This window comes from Toxotes jaculatrix, chromosome 20 (assembly GCF_017976425.1).
Source record: "Toxotes jaculatrix isolate fToxJac2 chromosome 20, fToxJac2.pri, whole genome shotgun sequence".
In the NCBI taxonomy this organism is placed as follows: domain Eukaryota; kingdom Metazoa; phylum Chordata; class Actinopteri; family Toxotidae; genus Toxotes; species Toxotes jaculatrix.
In genome coordinates this window covers 9,075,891-9,096,776 of record NC_054413.1, presented here as the reverse complement: position 1 = coordinate 9,096,776, position 20,886 = coordinate 9,075,891, and the positions used below count along the sequence as shown (strand labels likewise).

General features: G+C 39.6%; 3 protein-coding genes and 1 long non-coding RNA gene across 4 annotated transcripts; 3 read left to right on the top strand and 1 right to left on the bottom strand.

Moving 5' to 3' along the window:
• Window positions 1–2,560: 2,560 nt before the first annotated feature.
• Window positions 2,561–7,187, top strand: ppp1r42 (protein phosphatase 1, regulatory subunit 42). Its single transcript, XM_041066073.1, has 8 exons — window positions 2,561–2,692; window positions 2,770–2,936; window positions 3,051–3,189; window positions 3,967–4,083; window positions 5,809–5,926; window positions 6,047–6,181; window positions 6,514–6,601; window positions 7,103–7,187. The coding sequence occupies exons 1-8, from the start codon at window positions 2,561–2,563 to the stop codon at window positions 7,185–7,187; spliced, it is 981 nt and encodes a 326-aa protein (XP_040922007.1).
• Window positions 7,188–8,575: 1,388 nt separating this feature from the next.
• On the top strand, window positions 8,576–10,661 carry LOC121200293 (transcription factor 24-like). Its single transcript, XM_041065496.1, has 3 exons — window positions 8,576–8,853; window positions 9,358–9,801; window positions 10,105–10,661. The coding sequence occupies exons 2-3, from the start codon at window positions 9,376–9,378 to the stop codon at window positions 10,213–10,215; spliced, it is 537 nt and encodes a 178-aa protein (XP_040921430.1). The 5' UTR covers window positions 8,576–8,853; window positions 9,358–9,375; the 3' UTR covers window positions 10,216–10,661.
• Window positions 9,578–20,732, bottom strand: mcmdc2 (minichromosome maintenance domain containing 2). Its single transcript, XM_041065490.1, has 15 exons — window positions 20,636–20,732; window positions 20,392–20,522; window positions 20,241–20,300; window positions 19,873–20,068; window positions 19,587–19,709; window positions 19,383–19,484; window positions 17,720–17,848; window positions 17,347–17,584; window positions 17,033–17,238; window positions 16,741–16,898; window positions 16,090–16,269; window positions 15,843–15,982; window positions 15,275–15,384; window positions 14,893–15,086; window positions 9,578–9,708 (listed from the first exon to the last, which is right to left on the bottom strand). Exons 1-14 carry the CDS (start codon window positions 20,730–20,732, stop codon window positions 14,920–14,922), a joined length of 2,037 nt encoding a protein of 678 aa, XP_040921424.1. The 3' UTR covers window positions 9,578–9,708; window positions 14,893–14,919.
• LOC121200294 lies at window positions 11,720–14,936 on the top strand. The gene is made up of 7 exons (XR_005896519.1): window positions 11,720–11,841; window positions 12,985–13,035; window positions 13,153–13,216; window positions 13,465–13,538; window positions 14,014–14,071; window positions 14,316–14,373; window positions 14,566–14,936. It is a non-coding gene; the product is annotated as an uncharacterized LOC121200294 (long non-coding RNA).
• Window positions 20,733–20,886: the final 154 nt, after the last annotated feature.

Below are 20,886 nucleotides of genomic sequence, written 5' to 3'. Positions count from 1 at the left end.
TTGAAATTGTATAGGTTTTGCACTCATGCTTTCTGAATAGCGAATGTTTTTGCCAGATATTTAAATGTATTACATGGATGACTGTCACAGTGCTGAGAAAGTATTTAGAGTATGCACTTTTAAAATAGTTTCATCTGATGTTTGGTCTTTCAGGGTGATTTAAGAATCAGTGAAACATATTGAACTCGTTGGACATGTAAATATTGTGATTATCACCAGATGGACATTTGTATGCATGACTAAAGATGGAATAGGAAAATTTATGTAAATTCTAATCAAGTCAAATTGTGGGCAGCCAAAAATCCATTACCCGTGAATTTTACCTTCTACTTTTAAGATTTAGCAGTTTTATAATTCCAAAGTATGTTCCTCATTACTATAAAAAAAGCTTTCACAGATTGCCGTGGAATGCCTTCTCCTTTGCTGTCCACAAAAAAAAAAAAAAAAATAGAAGGGTGAAGAACTGAGTGATTTGGCACTGATGTGAGAGCAGCAGATTGATAAGACTCGTGATTAATAGGTATGGGTAGCTACAGTATTTAGACCCTATAGATCTAATGACCCCACTAAGATCTGTAGATGTTATGTTTATTTTGGCTTACAGAAGAGGCAAAGCATAGCGCCGTATGTGAAGAAGCTGAACCCAACTCAGAAAGCTAGTGGTGCTACACTTCCTCTCCACCATGTGCTCCTGCATAAGTGGCGGCAAGTCACTCCCTCACAGGAAACCCAGGTCATGGCATGATATAGATTAGCAATGCAGGGGTCAATGGGAGAAGAGTGTTGTGGTCCTGGCAAAGTATGTTGCCTTGGAAGATGGACAATAATACTTAGTGAAATGTCATTGTACGTGGCTGCAACAAGTGAGCAAGTAAGAAAATAGGAACAGCAGAAAGCTTTAATATCTGTTCAATGGATGTAATTTATTATCGTGTGTGATAAGGACATTTTAAGATCCACCTTTTTTATTTGTATTTATTATATATTTGTAGGGTTTTTAAATACCATTTACACTACAAAATAGCAATTTAGTTGAATTCCTAAATCCTAGTAAAAAAATGTTTCCAAAGCATTATTATTGGGTAATAATAGAACAGAATTTCATTGGCCACTCCCTTTTGTCCAACCCATAATTTCTGTATCTATATAACCACTTCTCTTTCTCTTATTTGCAATTATATAACGAAAATGTCAATAAATTAAGATTATATAAATGTACAGTTTTATTTAATGACCATTGTATTCTATTAAAATGTCAATAATAGTTATGAATGTTTGTTTTTAACCCGAATAATATTGCTAAAAATAATAAAACAATCAACACGATTATTTACTTCCGCTTCCCCGGAAGTAACCCATTGGATTCTGTGAATGACGCGCTGCCCCGTGGTTTCCATAGCAACGGGTTTGCTAGCCTCAAACAAAAAGGCCCTTTAACTTCGTAAAAAGTATTTAAGTAGTATTTTAAAATCCAACAGCGACTACAGAGGTAGGAGGGTTTAGTTAATATTTTACACACGTTAAAATTCACCATAATAAGAGGGGGGGGTGTTCTCGCTAACTTTGTTTATAGAAGACGCTACATTGTTGTGATAGCTTTTAAGCTATCCGTGAAGGTAGCCTAATGTCATTTAATGTAACCCGGGCCAATTTTTAATTCATAAAACCCCAGTGATTTTTTTTTCTGAGGCATCTCTAGCTATGTGAATCCCATGACCACCTTCCACTGGCGATCTGCATTAACTTTGATGGATATTTCGTGTCCCTCACTTAATTCACCCGGACAGATATGAGTGTCGCACTTTTTTGACAGTGATAAACTGCTGTCCACAAGTCTCAAGAGGCCCAGAGGTGCATAAGCTCAGTTCGCCAATAGCCTCTGTCTATACTTAAGCTCTGCCGTATCGATCAGTACCTCTCGTCTCCTATAACCTCGACCCGATGCGTTGAGATCAAGTGTGGAAAATACCTCACACCTCTGCCTTTCTCTCCACACCACTATATTTTAGCTAGCTATACTCAGTGACTGATGTATATCTAGCATATGGAGAAGTGATGTGTAATGCTGTCTATTTGCAAAGTAAGATCAAAGAGCAAAATTTCATATCTCAATGTCAGGTCAAGCTAATATACAAGCCCCATGGGTACTGAATAAAAGGAAGTAGTGGGAGCTCAGCTCAGACTGCTTGGGGAATTGACCGCTCTAATTACAACACAAATTGAGTGGTCACTCAGCCTTTGGCCTCTCAGCAAGTTTCCTGGAGAATAGTGATGTTTTTTTTCATCAATTACCGCTATTTGTGAATTGACAGTTAGGTTGTATGCCATTTAAAGTTCTGTATAAGGTTAAAATTTATCATTTCTGATTACAAATGGTGAAGTAATTTGGCATTAGTAAATAGTTAAATCAGTGGAACATTTGTTTGCCTGCTAAGGTCTATTTCAGTTCACATGTGTCTATTTTTCTCCCAAACAGACAGCTCTAGTCACTGCTGTGGGCTGCACGCTTGGCTGAAGCTGAAAAGGATCCTCTCTGAAGCAGTGTGTGTTACGAGCCACCATGGTACATCTGAACGTAGACCTGATTGCTAAATCTAAAAACCACTTCAAAAAGAAAAGGGGCCTCTCCTTCCCGGAGTACCTCAAGACACTTACCCACCTCCACTTTTCCAGCAAGAATATTGAAGATATTGTAAGTAGCCATTATTGACGCTGATGTTTTAATTCTGTGCTTTTCTTATTTGCCTCATGTTTTCATTTTCTTTTCAGGGTGACCTCTCCATGTGCAGAAACCTCACTGTGCTTTACCTGTATGACAATCAGATCACACAAATAAGCAACCTTGGCTTTGCCTCTAACCTCACCCATCTGTATATGCAGAACAACAACATCACTCAAATAGAAAACCTCTCTAATCTGCAGATGCTCTCCAAACTGTAAGTAAACAAGTTTAACTGATTGTTGTCTTGCGCTGTGATACTCATTCACAGGTTTTAGGTTTGCGTGTGTGTGTGTGTTTGTAAAGGTGTGTGGTTTTTCCTTCTCGGCAGGTATCTTGGTGGAAACAGGATTGCAGTAGTGGAGGGCTTGGAGCAGCTCAGTGAGCTGAAGGAGCTTCATCTGGAGAATCAAAAGCTGGCACCAGGGGAAAAGTTGCTCTTTGACCCCAGGACTCTCCTCTCACTCAGTGTATGACCTATTTTTACACTGTTCAGAACAAATATAGTCTGAGAAAAAAAGGTTGTTACACACTCCCTAAATAAATTGGGCTCTGTTCATTTAAAATGATATATTTTTAAGTCATCAAAAATCAGAGGAAAACCTAATTTAAGCTTTTTATACAAAAGGACATGTGTGGTGTATCAACCCGGTAGGTTATCATATCCAGAGTAAAAGATCTCTGATTTCTCAGAGACGAGTGATCCATGTAAAAGCAGTATTGTGCTGGGTTTGATGATGTCAAAGAGACCTCTGTTGCTCTCTCTGGTCTGACAAATCATGTTAGGTCTGTTTACTGCTTTTACTGGCCAGGCCATGGATAAACACACCAAAAGTCTCAGCTTCTTGTTTGTTTGGATAATTAAAGAAATTGCTGTGCAAATTTAAAGAGTTCCAGCTTTTTATAAATGTGCCGTTATAGAACTTCAAACCAAGATGAATATTTAGCAACAGCACTATCTAGAGTTTGATTTTGACATAGTAGTTCAGGCATACAAAGAGAGCAGATGGAGATGCTTAATCCAAATGGATCACAAAAAAAAAAAAAGATTTAAAAACTCAATAAAACACACAATAGTTCTGTAATGTACTTCCTATCAGGAGCTGCTGTCTTGAAGAAATGCTCTGACAAATATGATTTTGTGGACAGTGATATTTTCTTTGTGTGTGTATGTGTGTGTCCATAATAAATATATGTTAATATACTTTGTGAAAAACTATAAGATTTTATCTGAATTCTTTGCACAGGAATCTCTTTGCGTCCTGAATATCAACAACAACAACATTGATGATATCAGGGACCTGGCAGTGCTGAAGGAACTCCAGCATTTCTCTGCTGCTGACAATAAATTGCACATTATGGAGGTAAATATAGCTTTTCTTTTAAAGCTTAACTGAAAGTGCCTTTGAAACAAGTTACCATTCAAGAATTCTCCTCCAGTGTGACAGACATAGATACTGACTGAGCGCTGTACACTGTGCAGTCAAAGTAAATAGTACCACATCACAGCAATTACGCATGACACGCCGTTTTGAAGTCAACATACCATTTATTAGTTGATCTGGTCATCATTAACATTGTTCCGTAGCTTTATGCATTGATGTGTGAAATGATATGGAGAACAGGGTTCTTAAGAACCAAATCCTGCAAATCCCGCCATAGGTTCCCAGTCTCCATGACTTGCACAGGGTCAGAATTATTCAACAAATCAGCGAACCCTTCCCCTGAGACTTTTCTCGCTGACAGCTTTAAACAAGCACAAGTTTCTCCTTTTCCTTGGGAGGCTGATTTTTCCTCTCTGCCTTAGAATCCTCTATTTGATACCCTAAACCACCAGTACGTAACTTTACGGGAGATTCATCTGAGGCACAGATATGATTTATGCTCACTCACTTCTTTGAAAAATGACCTGCTTGTTTTTGAGGCTCACCCTCTGATGGCAGTCCTTTTTCTGTTTGAATTTATATATTAACTTAAAAGGTTGATGACTTCATTTAAAAAGGATTGATTCCTCTTTTTTTTACTTTAACACCCAGATGACACATTGAATGCACTTTATAACTGACTACTTTGCTAAAGGTACTTTCTCAGCACAAGTGATTTTCTTTTGAGAACGTTGATGCAGGTCATCGTTGTACACGTGTCATTTTTAGCAGATATCTCCTATAATTTATACAACCCATCTGCCACTATTGATTCTGCAAAGACAGCACTCCAAAGGATCAATCCCTTCTTCTGCGCCATTTGGTCAGAATCCAGAGGAAACGTTATGGATTTTTAAAATAGATTATGACAAGCAGTCAGCCAGGGTGACAAATGGGGAGCATCTTCTGAGGCTGTTAGCTGTGTGCAGGGCAGAGAGGACAGGGGAATCGAAAGCCCTGGTCAAATACAGGTTCATAACTGGCCCATCATTAGTCCAGGCGAGAGAGCCAGCCAAGCTCAGTGAGTATCCAGCCTTTGCTGTTCTCCACGCCCCCGCGTGGGGGGCAATTTGGTGCTGGGCTGCTCTTCGGTGAGGGCCTTCTGAGTGACGGCCCTGACACGATCATTTATCAAAGCCTGGGAGCGCGCGGTGCTCAGGGGTCCCCTCTGAACTGATTGCAGCACGAGCTGGAAAAGTGGAAGCGCTTTGGCCAAGACAGGAAGGCAATGAACAATCAGAGCGTGTCCAGAGAGTATTCATATTTCCAGGCTTGGATTAATGTGCCTTTAGATAAACATACAACTGCAGGCAACTTGCTGGAGGAGCCAGCCTCACATTGCCCCAGGAGAAAACTTGTAGTTACATGACACCGGCGACACTGTTTATTAAAATAGACTGATGTGTTGTTTATGCACTTTCCACTGGCCCTTGTACTTCACATTACCATTCACTTATACCATGTCTTTAAAAGTTTTTCTAATGTTTGTTTCTGATTAGTGATCATATCATCAAATGCATCATATTTGTTTAAAAGAAGGTTTTCGGTTGTTTCCTGTTTAGTTGTTGAGCACAGCTTTAGGAGACTATTGAGTATTGAAACATAGTGGTTAAAGCCAAAACACAACACACAGTATTTTAAATTTCTCTTTTTGTGCATTCTCAGGAGTTGGAGGATGTGTGCAGCCTCTGGCCTCAGCTGCTTCAAATGGATTTGAGTGGAAATCCTGTGTGTAAAAAAACAAAATACAGAGACCGCCTGATTACTGTGTGCAAAAGCCTAGGTAAAATATCACCTGTTTTCTTGCTCAGTCCTATCCTAATTTCAAAATGCAGTTTGTTGCATTGACTTCTCTCGGCTATAATATTTTATTTTTGTTGAAAGTCTTTATTCATTTTTGCAGAGGTTCTCGATGGAAAGGAAATTAACGAGTTAACCAGACAGTTCCTTATTAACTGGAAAGCATCGAAAGAGGCCAAGAAGAAAAAAAACAACACACACATGCTGCCTGGACCGTTAATCCCATATCCCTTATCAAGTAAATCACTGAATTCTGTCCTTTTTAATTGCCCTCCTTTTTATTCACTATCCTTTATTCTTAGTCATGTTTTAGTGTACGTATTGATTATTTAATTGATTATGTGATTATAGGAATAGACACTACTGAGAAATAGCTACATCCTTATAACATATATTTTTAAGTACAATTTGGAAACCACTAAAAAAGCGTTAAAAGAATGTTTAAAGACTTTTGTAGTATTTTCTGTTGTCACCTACATCATTTTCTACTTCATTATACCGGGTTTGTTTTACACATTTGAATTGCTGTGTGTGTGTGTGTATTCAATTCTGACTTTGTTTATATTGTAGATGACTTTAACATGGGTCAGGGTCCACATCCTGGTCACATCTACAGCCATGCAAGCATGCAGAGGTGGAAGCCGCAGCAGTCTCTCAGGTCCAGTCTCATAGTTCACACAGATCTCAGTTAACATGAGAGCACACATTTTTGACTAACACTGTTTTATTATTTACATTCTTGATGTTATATCTTTTCAACTATACAACCAGCCGTTGTACAGAAATATATATATGCTACGTAATGAAATGTTCAAAATTCTGACTGATGACAGCTGCTAATATGTTTGATCTCATCCCACACTGTGATCCATTTTACAGTTCTCCCCAAAATCACAAAACGTTTTTTTTGTTTTATGTCAGTGTGTGTCAGTTATTTTTAATTTCCTCAGTCTTCTTTCTTGACAAATAACTCTCTATTTTGGGATCATGTTTTCTTAATCAGCAGTTTTATTTGTGTAATGGGAATTTCATTATACTACTGTCAGTCTCTATTAGATATATACAAAATTTTATGCAACAGTAATTGTAGGAGAACAGCTCTGTGATTGTTGACCCATAATCTGATAATACTTCTTCGTGTTTTTGTCTGATCTCATAGGATGCAAAAATTAAAAATACCTATGAGTGGGCTTCACAGTCATGTGGCTATCTCCTCAGATATCTGCAGTCATGTGGACGCCTAAGACAAACCTACCAGTCCGATGAACTCTCCACCTACAGCCCAGGACTAATAGTGCTACTGCTTTACTTAGACTCCTTGATCATAACAGCTGTAGATCTTTTATTCTTGTATATTAAGCAAGTCAGAGAACAGTAACTGTCATCTGCTTCACTACAATCACTACAGTATTCTTGACCTAGTGGATTATAAAGCTTGGCTGACATTTTTATGATCACATGTGCAAATGTTTTTACTTAATATTTGTTATAACTAAATCTATATTGTTAGAAATTGGTTAATAAGCCTGAAATAGTCTAATATTGTTTTAAACAATAAAACAATGAATGAACGGTTTGCACACATTTCTTTCCCTCCATTTCACAGCTGGTCCATTTCTAATTCCATTTTTTTTTTTTTTGGGGTGTGAGGATATAAGGAAGCTATCCAACCCAAACTGTTACTTGCTGATATAGTGTATGCAATTTTTCTTCTGCCCGCGTTTCGGCAAATGAGTGACCCACGAGATGCAGAGTGGCACAATCTAAATGATTACTCTGCCCTCCTATTACAAGGCTTTACATTATCCAAAGCTAACATATGCTTCTTATTCAAACAGCTGTGATCAATGTTTCAGTGCTCTTTTATGGCAAATGCAGTAACAATACGGATGTATTTGCTGTCATCATTGTTGTTAAATGTTTGAATGGGTTTTTTAGGAGCCACGTGGGTGTGTAACCCCTGGAAGATGCGGGGTAATTTGGGAAACAAGCTTACTTAACCTTCTTCTACTTCGCCTTATAATTAGTGGCCTTGAGCAATACTGTTACCCCATCCTTACAAAAACAATGTTTATTGAGAACAGTCCGAGGATATACGTATTATGAATAATTCCTTTCATTAATTCGCCGACATCTCCGTTTGGAGCCCTGGAAATCAGAGTGATTAATTTATGAGTCTCGCAAGAATTTCCTCAATGCCTGCCTGTTGATTGCAGTGCTGGAGTTTATTTATTAGCTGTTCCAATGAGCTTGCAATTCAAGACACCCTGGCAATTAGTCAAATGTTTTGCATATCGCCTTACACTTGTCAGCTTGTCTTCATGGTCTATTGCAAATAGGCGCGTTTTGAGAGACTGGTCTTTATATCTGACCACGACGAGCGCATTTTTGAGGTAATTCTGACTCGATTTCTTCCCGTTGCCACTTTTTGATAGGCTTGAAAAAAAAAAAAAAAAATACAGTGTCAGGTTCGCAACCAATTAGAGTGGGATATGGCCTATACCACATATCAGTGTTAGAGGAAAAGAGAGTTCTGCCTCTGGCGTTGAAAACGAGCCTCTGCTGCCCTCAGACAGAAATAAGTTAGGAAAGGGAAAAGAGCAGCTTCTCCATTGCGAGGGAGTGTTATGGGGCGAGTGATTAATTACGCTGGAGTGAAATACGTGTCCTCCGCTTTGTGTATCCAATAAATTAAGGGCTCCTGAGACTTTTACGCACACAGGTGAAGTGTTGGATGCGCGTACAGGGACTGCTGCGCACCTTTTCCGCAGACGCGCCACTTTATAAGGATAAGCTGGATGTCGACTGGGACTATTCTACACTGAAGAGCAAATTCTCTGTCCCATCGAAGCCCTCTTTGGATCGCCTTCATGTCGTTTTTCAAGACAGCGCCTTTGAGAAATACCAGAGGTAAACTCCAGATCAGACCACCAACCAGAAACCGTATACGAGTTTGCAGACTGGCAAAATGCCTGGCTGGGACTTCATTTGTACTGCAGGTCTTCTGACATGTCACTGAGCAATCAGGACAAATTCAGGTGTTTTTGATATAATTGCGGACAGCTGGCTGTTCTGACATTTGGCTTTTTCAAGTTTAGTTTGTTAGAGGATGAGCTGCAGATTAGAAACGAGTTGTCTGTTTAATTTGGATCCTCAAAATTTGACAACAGACATTTTCAATGATGAGAACATAAGTTATGGTTTAATAAATACTGCAAATGTATTAACTTTAATATTGTAGATTACAATAAACATGAAGTTAAAAGTAGAACAGCGGTATGCAGACTAACAATAAATAATTAATAAGTTGTCTCTAATAATGTAAATTATAATTTGAGTTCAAATAAAATGTACAATATAATAACCAGGTTCAACTACTAAAAGTGACATGCTCTTTCTAATATAAATCTTCAGGTCTGTAAGTGCACCCCGATGGTTGGAAGACAGACTCTCCGAATGGACAGCGGTACTTGTTCCGGGGCTGTGGTGGATGACAGCCCTGCATCCAGCCCCAGCTCCAGCCCCAGTCCGGACGGCCGTCGTCGAGAGCTCCAGCGGGCCAGGGTGCTCCAGACCGGCGGGCTCGGCGGCAGAGGACGCCCGGCGGCGGCAAACGCAGCACGAGAGAGGAGCCGAGTGCAAACCCTGAGAAACGCGTTCCTGGAGCTACAAAGGACTTTGCCGTCTGTGCCGCCGGACACCAAGCTGTCCAAACTCGACGTGTTGATACTGGCCACCACCTATATTGCCCATTTGACTCGAACACTACAAGAGGAAGGTACGGAAGAGGGAGAGAGCACAAAACAAACAGAGGCGTTACACTCACTGAAAGGTGAAGGCTACCTGCACCCAGTGAAGGTCAGTAATAATAATAATAATAATAATAATAATAATAATAATAATAATAATAATAATAATGGTTTGTTAGGTGTTAATCTATTTTTGCTGTCAGTTGTGTATTCAGTATTTTATTGTGAAATTATGCTTAATAAAACAATTTCTGAACGAAACTTCTCACTGTATTCTAAGAAGAAAAAAAATATAGTTATGCTATAGTTTATGTTTTAAAAAAAAAAAAATTTAAAGCATGCAACATCATCCTCGGTGGCCTTCGGACCTATTTTGGAGCTTAATTTATTAACAAAAGAAATGTCTTTCCAGAAATGGCCGATGCGATCCAGACTGTACGTCGGGGCAACCGGACAGTTCCTGAACTCCACAAATGCTTCAGAGTCAGAGAATCAAGGCCCATCATCGTCCACCTCCCAGTAACAGGCTTAAACAATTTGTTTCATTCAATTTCATATTTGCATGAGCTCATGCTGTTTACTTCGGCAGCAGCATGTCTTATGATTGTAGAACAATTCGCCCACCTGATTTTACTTCCAATAAGCCCTACCTAAAGCAAGACATTGTAAATTAATATATTACGTGAGTTTTATTGTATAAATTTTGAGAGTGCATACATGATGTTTCTCTGTTGTTATTTTGGCGAATCCTGTTTGCCCTGCATTGTGCAGTTCCATACATGTCCCAGGTATGATATTTGTAGAAATTCCATGGGGTAATGAGCCCGTCATGCTTGAGGTGTGCACTTTCAGTTGAGACATTTGCACTAAAATGCATGTGTGAATAACTTAACATCTGTCATGTGAAGTGGTCTGTCAGGGAGTCAACAATGGAGGCTCTTCGTCTCATGTTCCTTCTTATTTTTACATGCATGGTTGTAAATGTGTTTGTGAATAAATGACTTCAGTGAAAGAAGACGAGTCTGCGAAGGCTTTGAGGATAATAATTTTAAAAAGTCCTATAAAAATGCCCTGGCTAATTAGGCCTATTTACGAAAATAAAAATAATAATTCAACGTTCACATTTAGTTTGTCAGGGCGTCATTTATTATTACTGTTATTGTTATTATTAGTAGTAGTATTACGAATAGTTTTATTGTATTATTCTTGTGGCTATCGGTCCCTGTACTTCTATGACAGCAGCATTTTAGTGGTATTCAGTCGGTTACAGCTGTTATCGCTGAGATTTTATTAGGTGACAACATAAAAATCATTTGCAGCAAAATCACTGCACATGACTGACGATGATACAGTAGGTTATTTAGAAATCCAATGGGATATAGTTTAAAAAAAGAAAAAGAAAAAAAAGAAAATAAAGAAAAATGAATAGATGAATATATGTAAATAACGTATGGTGTTTCGGCTGTTTAGAGCAATAATTTTTTTTTACTAGAAAGCAAACAATGATTACCTAGATTTCCAAATCCAAGAGATAGAAAAACCGCCTACATTAAATAGTTTTACTTTTCAGCAGAGGCAAAAGTGGCATCACAGTGTTCGTGATGTTCAGGTCTGTCCGACACTAATTAGGTCTTCATTTGCTTCACCTGGTTGGACAAAGGATTCTACTTCTTGGGCAAGGCACAAAATTGTAATAGGAAACAAAGGACACTCTGTTTATTCTAGACACTTGGGGAGGAAGGTTGTAGATATGGAACTTATTAGGCAAAAAGATCAGTATCTATTTTAAATGCTGCCCGCTGAAGATAATGAACATAACCAGAATTTCCATGATAGATCAGTAGTTCGTCACAAACCTTGTGCTTTTGGGTAATGAAATGGGTAGAAAGAATTTATTAGCCAGTTTTCTAGTTTAAGCATAAACGTTAAAAAAAAAAAAAAAAAGTCTGAGATGGTCAGTGCTGACAATTAAATTGCTCAGCTCAGCTGTGAGCTTCAGGTGCTGCAGTGCGCAGCTTTGCGGCGCAGTGACGGATTGTCGGACCGGAAATTCTCCCTCTTCTCCTGCAGAAGCCGGAGTGAGCAGACGTGCTCCCTTTCACGTCTCAACTGAACGATGGGCTCCTCAAGATTAACCTTCAATACGAAGGTATGTAATAGTGAAATTAGTTTGTATGTTTCCGTAGCTTAAAATGTTGCAGTTCGTCAACGGGCTTCCAAGCTAATTCACAGTTATCTCTTGGGCGTGGGCGGTGGTAGTTAGCATAAAGCTAGTTAGCATCTCGGCCACGTGGGTAAGAGGACCACGTGTTACAGTTGTGTAGCCGTGATTTTAATAATGATTCTAACACTAACGCTAAAGTTAACTATTTTGTTTGGTTTAATAACACCGTTAGCCAAAATTGGCATCTTATATTCAGCATTGCACCTCAATTTCGAAGTCAGGACATGTATCCTAAATCCACGTGGAGTTGTTGGGAAACTTTTAGCTCTATTCGGTCCTTATCGCACATGAGTTTAATTAAAATTTCATCTTCATCTTCATCCGCCTATCCGGGGCCGGGTCGCGGGGGCAACAGTCTAAGCAGGGACGTCCAGACTTCCATCTCCCCGGACACTTCTTCTAGCTCTTCCGGGGGAAAATTTCATATTTTAAAAAGTTTTGTTGCATGTATGTGCATAGCGACTACTGCAGCGCTACAAATGTGACACACAGGCAGCTTGAGCCAACAGTAATTCGGTTTCGATGTCTCTCTGTAGACAGGTCCCATCCCTGAAGTAATGCAATAAATCATCCTTTTTGACAGTTCAAAAGGGAAAAACGACCTCCGTGTCATTCGGCTTCTTACAGCACTGTCCATATCTGGTTTTGTCCAGAGGTCTGCAGAACAGCGGCTGGTCAGGGAATTGACCTCTACCATTATTTCACTGTGGAGAATCATCATGATCCCTTCTGAGGACGTAAGGTCATGGCAGAGGTCGTGACCTGCTGTTGAACCCGTCCTCAGACCTGCGATGTTAGCCGTGCTCCCAAGCTGTGTTACATTGTACCCTTTGACCTTCTGGTGATCAGTCATCTGTCCCCACCATATTGGCTATTCCTTCAGTACATCTTATTCATGCAAGCTGAAAATCAATACATCACTCCTGAGAGTAATTAGGTGTGAGGCTTGGTTAAGTTACTGTGACAGACGTGGGGTAAAATGATGGCTTTCTATTGGGATGGTCATGTAGTAAAGCTAAATATAAAGACTGAAAATGTATTAAATGTATGTGTCTTTTGTCTTTTTAGGAGTGCTGATAAAGATGGCTAATTCCAGCTATGACTGGCACACTTGATACGGTAATATTAAGGTGTATGTTTCAGTATAAGATCAGTCATAATGATAAATGAGCTCAAGAGAGGTCAAATGCTTAGTGGAATCTGTGTACTCAGTGATCTTTTTTTTTTTCCCCCCAGATGTCAGGCCACCACTGCATATTACAGACGGCCAAATGCTGGTCCTAACAGCGTGGACCTTGAGGTGAGTGGTGAAGTGTTTGACTGAAGTGTTTTAGTTGTGTAGTGCTTTAGGTTTCAGGACATTCCTGCTGCTGGAATAGTGATGAGTTCACTTTTTTGCCGTTTACCCATCAGACAATAAGGTGGTGAAACTGTGACAAACTGAATCACCAGCAAAATGACATCAAACCCCACTGGTTTTAGGAAAGATGTGGATGGTGGCATGTAGATTCTTTTTCTCAGTCCTGTTATTTCTTGTTTTTCCTTCAGCTGCTTCAGATTATATGCTGTGGTGACAGGAAATGCACCTGATGTAATCCTTACAGTCCCATGCTGATCAGGAGGTGAGTACAGTGTTTTATTTTTGCACTGCTCTACATTTATTATATTTTAAATTATGTTGGTAGAATAACTTTGAAAGGCATTGCTCAACTGGTCGAAAGTAGCTAAAAATAATTTCCCAATTCCAGTTATTAAAATTTGATAAACTTGGCAGAGAAGTCAGAAATGGCTAAGTCTTAGTTTTTTTTAAATGTTAAGCAGTGGTAACTCTTGCAGCTGGAATAGTGATGAGTTCACCTTTTCGCCGTTTACCCATCAGACAACAGAGTGGTGAGATTGTGACTACTGAATCACCAGCTGCAACCTTAGTTTTACCCGCTCAGTTACACTCTCATCCAGATGGTCTGGATTTTGTGTGTTTACAACAAAGGTTTAACACGTAGACAGGAAATGTTTTGACACGCAGAAATGAACTGTAATGTTACAGAAGAAATTGCTGTGTATATAACTGACAAATTAACATTCAATATTTAACAGATAAGCATTTGCTGTAACGGAGCAAAAAGACATGAATGTCAGCTTCATCACATTCGTGGTAAGTAAGGTCAGTCCTAAAATGTAAAATCCACTGTTTTGCATTTGAACTGGTCTGTTCACTTGAGTGGTTCATGTCCTGTTTTGAAGTAGTAATGATGAGTTCACTTTTTCGCCGTTTACCCATCAGACCAAAATGGGCTGCTGAGAATGTGACTAACTGAACTATAAGATGAAGTTGTAAAACCACAAATATCACTATATTTACACTGATTTACATATTTATTTCTTTTTTTACTGGCAAGGTTACACAGCAAGTTGACTGATCAGACGTCTATAGAAAAACGTCATTTGAAAGGAAAGGTAAGTACCGAACCCCAAACCTGGTCAAGTTGTTATATCAATAATTATACACTGATATTGAGATGACATTTTAGCTGTTGGCACATTATACTACTGCTACTGGAATATGTATACAGCCAGTAACTGTATTACCTTTACTATAATAATGTGTTTATTCACGCCATCTTGTTCGTCTGAATGTTTTCCTTACAGTGTTTCTGGAGCTGATCGATCACCATTTGGCAGAGATCTGTTATTTGTTTTTGTTTTTTTGTTTTTTTTTTTTTTAAATAATAAAACTTGTCTAGAAGAAACATGTCTTCCTCTTCTGAATTTGTATATTTTTCTGTTATGTGTTTTTAGATGTTCTTTCTAAACATGAACTGTATTCAGATTTTGATCACCTATCACCAGCAACCCTGTAATCCCCATTGCATTAAATTCAAGGTATTTTTGTGCCTATATGGATTTGATGAGTCTAACAGTACTCACGGTCACTATGAACAGACTTTATAGTTAGTGTGATCTGGTGCTGCCTACCTGTGTTTTTGGATCTTTAGAGAAGTCTTACTCCTCTGTGATGTATGTGTCTGCTCCCGGTGCGTAGGCGTAAATGAAGCGCAGGATATTCTGGTGGAGCTCATCTAGGATCGTGTCTCTCTTGTGCAGACCCTCCACATCTTCCAGGTCACAGGAAAACACTGCATCAGGTGGAATAATGAGAGCAGATGCCCCTGTAGGAAGAGGCAGGTGTAGTTTGAAAAAAAAAAAAAAAAAACCTTTTAAGACACATAATCCTTATCAATAACAAATAATCATGATATATGTAATCAATAAATGACACATCTCATAATTGAATTAATGTAAGTACTGTATTGGTAAGAATCAGTGAGGATGAGGAGAGGATCATTAATAAATATACCATGCTTGAGAGTGACTGAGTTTTCACAGAGGAGCACAGCAATCACAGCATCTTCCTCCAGTACATGTGTTCTGAGACATAACTTGCAGTGGGCCTCGGCCAAAGAGATCCTTAGAATAAAAACCATGAAAAGGACCATTTATTAGTGAATGACTGACCAAGTAATGTGCTGAATGAAAAGTAGACTTATTTGTATCAAGTAGGATGGTAACATAAATTAATCAAAAGTTGTACAGGACATGTAAATATTTTGAGAATTAGAACTTTATTTGACATTTTTTTTCCCCTGCAGTCTTACTGAAAACAGATTTATTTTCATAGTTTTAGTTCCACATAAAATATGTCACCATACTGAAGTAGGTTTGTAAACATTTGTCATAACCAAATGAAAAATAGTCATCTAAAAAGTATGGCTTGGATGAGAGTTCTCCACCTAGTGGACCAGAGTGGCATTACACTAAATACTGACTCAGGTTCTTTACACACAGTCACTGGTTGTGCTGCAGAAAGTGAACACAGAATTTTAAAACAGCAATTATTCATGCTAATTTTGCAGTACAGTGCTTACAGTAGTTTGATAGAGGCCACAGACATCTTGACACCCTGACTCTGTGTTCGTACTCTACGGCTGGCCATGTAGTAACCGTGAATAATTTTCTCTGCACCAGGACTTAGCTCCACTTGCAAACTTTGTGCGTGGGCTACCAGCTGGAAGATACAGAATTAAGAACAGCAAATAAGAATTAAGAACAACAAAGCAGTGTATTTTAATAAATCATCAATGCAGAGGACTTATCAAAAGATTGTTTGTTAACCTCCTGGTAATCTTGAGAAGAAAACTCCCAGCAGGATGGGTAGAGGGGTTTTCCAGGCTGTACTGCCTGCTGGAGGGTGTGGACAGTCTGGGCAAGCAGAGCCTGCTCTCCCAACATATCTCTACACTGAATGACCAGGCCAAAGGCATCTGCCAACTGAACTGGTATGGGACCCATTTCCTGCTCACAAAGATGAGACTGGGCATCAGAAAGCTGTCTAATATGCCGTTTTCAAAGCGGTAAACTGCTGACAATCTAAAATGAAGAGACAATCTTCCTAGTTGAAAGTCAGAAAGTAAAATTTACAGAAATGTCTATTTGACTGGTTATACAGTTTATTGTCTACCTCCCACAAAACAAAAAAACAAAGCATTGATTATTCTCGAGGGCTTTGTGAGAAGTAATGTTTTCTGGGAAGGGCACTTCCTTCAAGAAAAGCAAATTGTCTCAATTTCCTGTTTTGCCTGTGCTATCTACAAATAACATCTGAGCTGAATGAAATGTGACATTTTTTGAGCTCAGTGTACTGTACAACGCAAGCTTAAGTTTCACCAGCATAAGAAACAATATATTTTCCATAAAAAAATCCCAATTCAGACTTGCTAGTCGCTATACAATAGTAATACAACACCCTGTTGTGATTGGACTCACTGCTGTTCCCAGTACAGCACATTCTGTTCTCCCAGACCGTTGAGAGGGATCTGTGAGGGCCCAGAAGCTGCACTGGACTGGGAAGGAAAGCTGCTGGTCAGCATCCTCACCATACTTCTTCCCCGGGATGAACACAGACACTGTGCGGCTCTCCAGAACTCAGAAAAAATCAGAAGAATAAAGTACATCAATTACTATATTTAGCAGAAATTATCCATCTTTTTTTTTTTTAGCTGACAGAATCTTCTCCTTTTACTTAATGCCGTTACTTTTTATATTAATCACTCTATACCTGACTGAAGGGAATCCAACTTGTCCTTTTTGTAACAACCAAGATCTCCCAACATGCATATGCCCCCAGTGGCTAGCAGGGCAGATCCAGCATGGATATTGGCAGTGCCTGCTCCATGTTCGTCCCGGGATAGAGATGCGAACATCTCCCCTGAGGCTTGATGCTTGACCCCACGACACGCCAAACCCAAGCTGTATGCCATTAGTCTAGCACAAACACAAAGGATAATGGGTAATGAGGAAAATGGACTATCCTGGCGGTCCACTTAGGATGAACTAAGCTGTGTAATTAAAATTCACTTAAGTCTCCTTTACCTGTCTGGTATTAGAGTGTCAGAAGTGACGACTAGGAGATCCAAGTTGTGACATGTGTCTTTTGCATCTGCTTTGGTCTGCACCAAGCTGAGCAACAAACCCAGCTTTAGTGTGTTGTGCAAGCCTGGAGGAGCCACGTCCAGCCCAAAGCAGTGAGCTACAATGGCAGGGAACCTCCAGGGAGAGGAGGCCGTGGCCTTCAACAGCTCCTGGAAACTGTCACTGACTTTATGGGGATCTGTAGGTAGGATTGTAAGACATGGTAGATACTTCAGTATGGTAAGCTTGCACAGTTTTGCATACAGATTTCTATCTGTTATCAGCACTCCTGTAGATTTGTAACAGGATTTAATGAGACAATTTACTGCCTTACACTCTGGCTCCCACGGTTGGACTCTATTTGTCTCTACACTCCAGGTAATGTTGGGCCACTGGTGCACATGCGCAGGAATGCCTAACACCCTGTAGAGTCGGCCGATTCTCATCGAGTTACACAGCTCATCTATGCGAATGGGGGAAACAAAGCAATAACACTCAAAGGGGTTGTTCTCTGCTGCCTAGCGATTATTGAAGAAACATGCATGCCACCTACAAAACCACTGCCAAGAGAAACACAGAGCGAAGCCATAAGGACAAAGATTTCTCTGTGTGCGAATTGCACAGCCAGTTAATGAGTGTTCCTTGCACTTATTAACATATATGTTTAGTAACAGGAACCCTGTGTATTGAATTCCTCCACAGGACTGGGTCAACAGAATATGTTAATCCTGGTGCTGAGATTTGCTAAGCTCTCAGAGGTACTGGCTGGACAATGTTATTAGAGGGGACAGAAACACTTAATATCCCTCCTTGGGGCACTGTGTGCGGCTGGCTGCACAAAAATCTGTTTATTTGAACTCTCCCCCACTAAGTTTGTGTTCCAAACTTAGCCTCATTTAGAAAGTCAGAGAAAATTAATGACAAACCTTAATACATCTGACTGGGTGTAAATATAAGCTATTACAACCGCATTATTCAGGACTGGGAGTGAATATAATGGATGATAAAACGATTTTACAAACAAATAATACCCTTTTAAATCTTGAGGCTATTAATCTACAGTATAGAATGTCCTTTAAGAGTTTGATTTGCAAATGAAAACTGAGCTAGTTAACCCAGTAAAAGTCAAAGTACTCATTTGTTCTGTGCTATGCAAAACAAAAATGGGCTAAGTCCTTCATAGGACAGGGTCAGCTGCACAACAGAGTCTCTGAAGCTGCTCAGGTCTGGTCAAGGACTCTTCATCAGCATCCTGACATGGATGCTTGAACCAGGTCCCTGGTTAATGGGCAGTCTCCATCTGCTCTGCCACTTTTAGCTGTCATACAGTGTACTGCCAAACCTCATAACACATGACCACGGGGGTCGTCGTTGATAAGACTCTTATGACAAAAGTGATTCAAGGCTGAATACACGATGAAGCAATCAAATAAACTGATATGTAGGTATTTTTATCGTAAATTTCATCAACCTCTATGTGACAGGGATACATACTCATTCTCCACCAGAGGGAGATGAACTAATTTTTTGCTGCGTAGTTCATCCGTTGTATAGAAAAGGAGTCATTCTTGTGTTCTGCAGCTGTTCTCTGGTTTAAAAAGAGGCTTTAATGTGCCAAGAAACACAAACAGATTCAAGTCCCGCTTGAAAGAACAGATCAGAGGTGAACTTTATAAAGGAGTGGTTACACTCTGTACTGTTTATATTATGATTTTGTATTCTTTGTTGTTTTAAGATTGGTTTACCCTGATGTGGACCTTTGATATTGTGATGTTTTTGCTCTATTCTGTTATGATGTGTTATAATACATTCTGCTAGTGCTCTCTTACAATAGGCTGTAAGTGTTTTTTCTCTAACATTTATATTGCAATCAGTAATTCCAAACCAATAATCATAAATTTAAATAAATCAATTAATGTGTTGGCTGGCCAACATATTAATTGATTTTAGCAGTATAAAGCCCATATACAGTGTAAATTTGTCTGATGTAAACCTACCTCTGAGAAACAGGGTGACAGACTGGTATCTGAGTGAGCTTTGCTGATGTGCATTTAGAACATCCAGTGCTCTGACATGGATCAGCTCCACAAGCTGTTTGTCTGTGTCCACAAAGACAAACATGCAGAAAATAAAAATGAACACAATTTTCTTTATAGTACTTCTACCTAGTAAACAATTCTCATAATGTCCCCCACTGTCACCTCCCAAAACTCTGAACTTCACATCCTCTCTCAGCTGGGAGTTGCAGATCATGCAGCTGAAGTTGTTTCTCACAGTAGCTGACTCTGTGGCTCCGGGAACATGGACTCGGATGTGGTGGAATCCTAGAGCCAGTATCACAGAAATGTAATCGAACGTGAATCAACTTTTAAGTCGATAAATACCACTTTTCTGAGGATTGCTTTAAAAACATACAATTTGTGTCTATAAGCTGAGAGAAACCTAAAATGAGCGTTCAGAGGTGACAAAATGTCTTCTCTGTAGTACCTGTAGAGCAGGGGCAGTCATCATTAATGCAGAGGAACCGGGCTCCCCGGGTATATTTTGTGACCCTTGTCATGGCAATGACCAGGCCCTCCATTGAGACAGGCCTCATGGAGCCATATCCACGAGGAAAACTGCACAGGTCCAAAATGTACTCAGGGAATGGAGGCAGATGTGTCAACCTCAGAACTACATTCACCTCAAAGAGAACAAACAGATGACAAGTTGTAACAAGACTGAGTTGATAATCCAGTCCAGTGAGGTGCAGGCACCTAAGAGGATGGATGTGTACTGGTAATGTACACATTATGGCTCTTAAGCTAAATGTTGTGTTGTTAGTGACCAAAAAAAGTGGTTCTGTTAATTCCTACCTGATTCTCTGTGTGTATTTTTTCAACAAGAGAAAGTGTCTTAATGGCCAGAAAGCAAACCTAAATGGGGAATTAGGAAAATGTGGTTAACCCTACAGTAAAAGCCTCACATTTCATTTTAGATAGCTGTTTGTTCACTGTTTTCACTTACAGACTGAAACAATGCTGTTGCCTTTAGGGGGTCATGCAGGACACAGCCACCCAACACCGGATCCACCTCTATCAAATCAGAGGGATTCACACTGATACAAAACCTATACACTGCCTCAGTGTGCTGGGGATCTGGAAAGAGGGTTGTAAACGTTAAGGATATTAGCTTAAATAAAGCTTGGTGATATTAGCTTACATGGTGACAACTGGCGTTAGCTAGTTTTTCATTCTCGCAGCAGGCTTACCGTTGAACTGTTTGCAGTCTTCGACCAGTTTCTGAAGGCCACCACTCCTGTCTAAATAGACCACAACCGATTCTTTCAACGATAAAATGTCAGCCATGTTAATTTAATGATTAAAAAAAAAGTAAAATTTTGCTAGAAGCTGACCACGTTTTACGACAAACTTTTGCTGTTTACAGGCTGACGCGCGGGCTTCTACCACGTTGCCATGGAGATAAGGGGGCTCAGGATGTAATGCGATTGACTGTAATAAT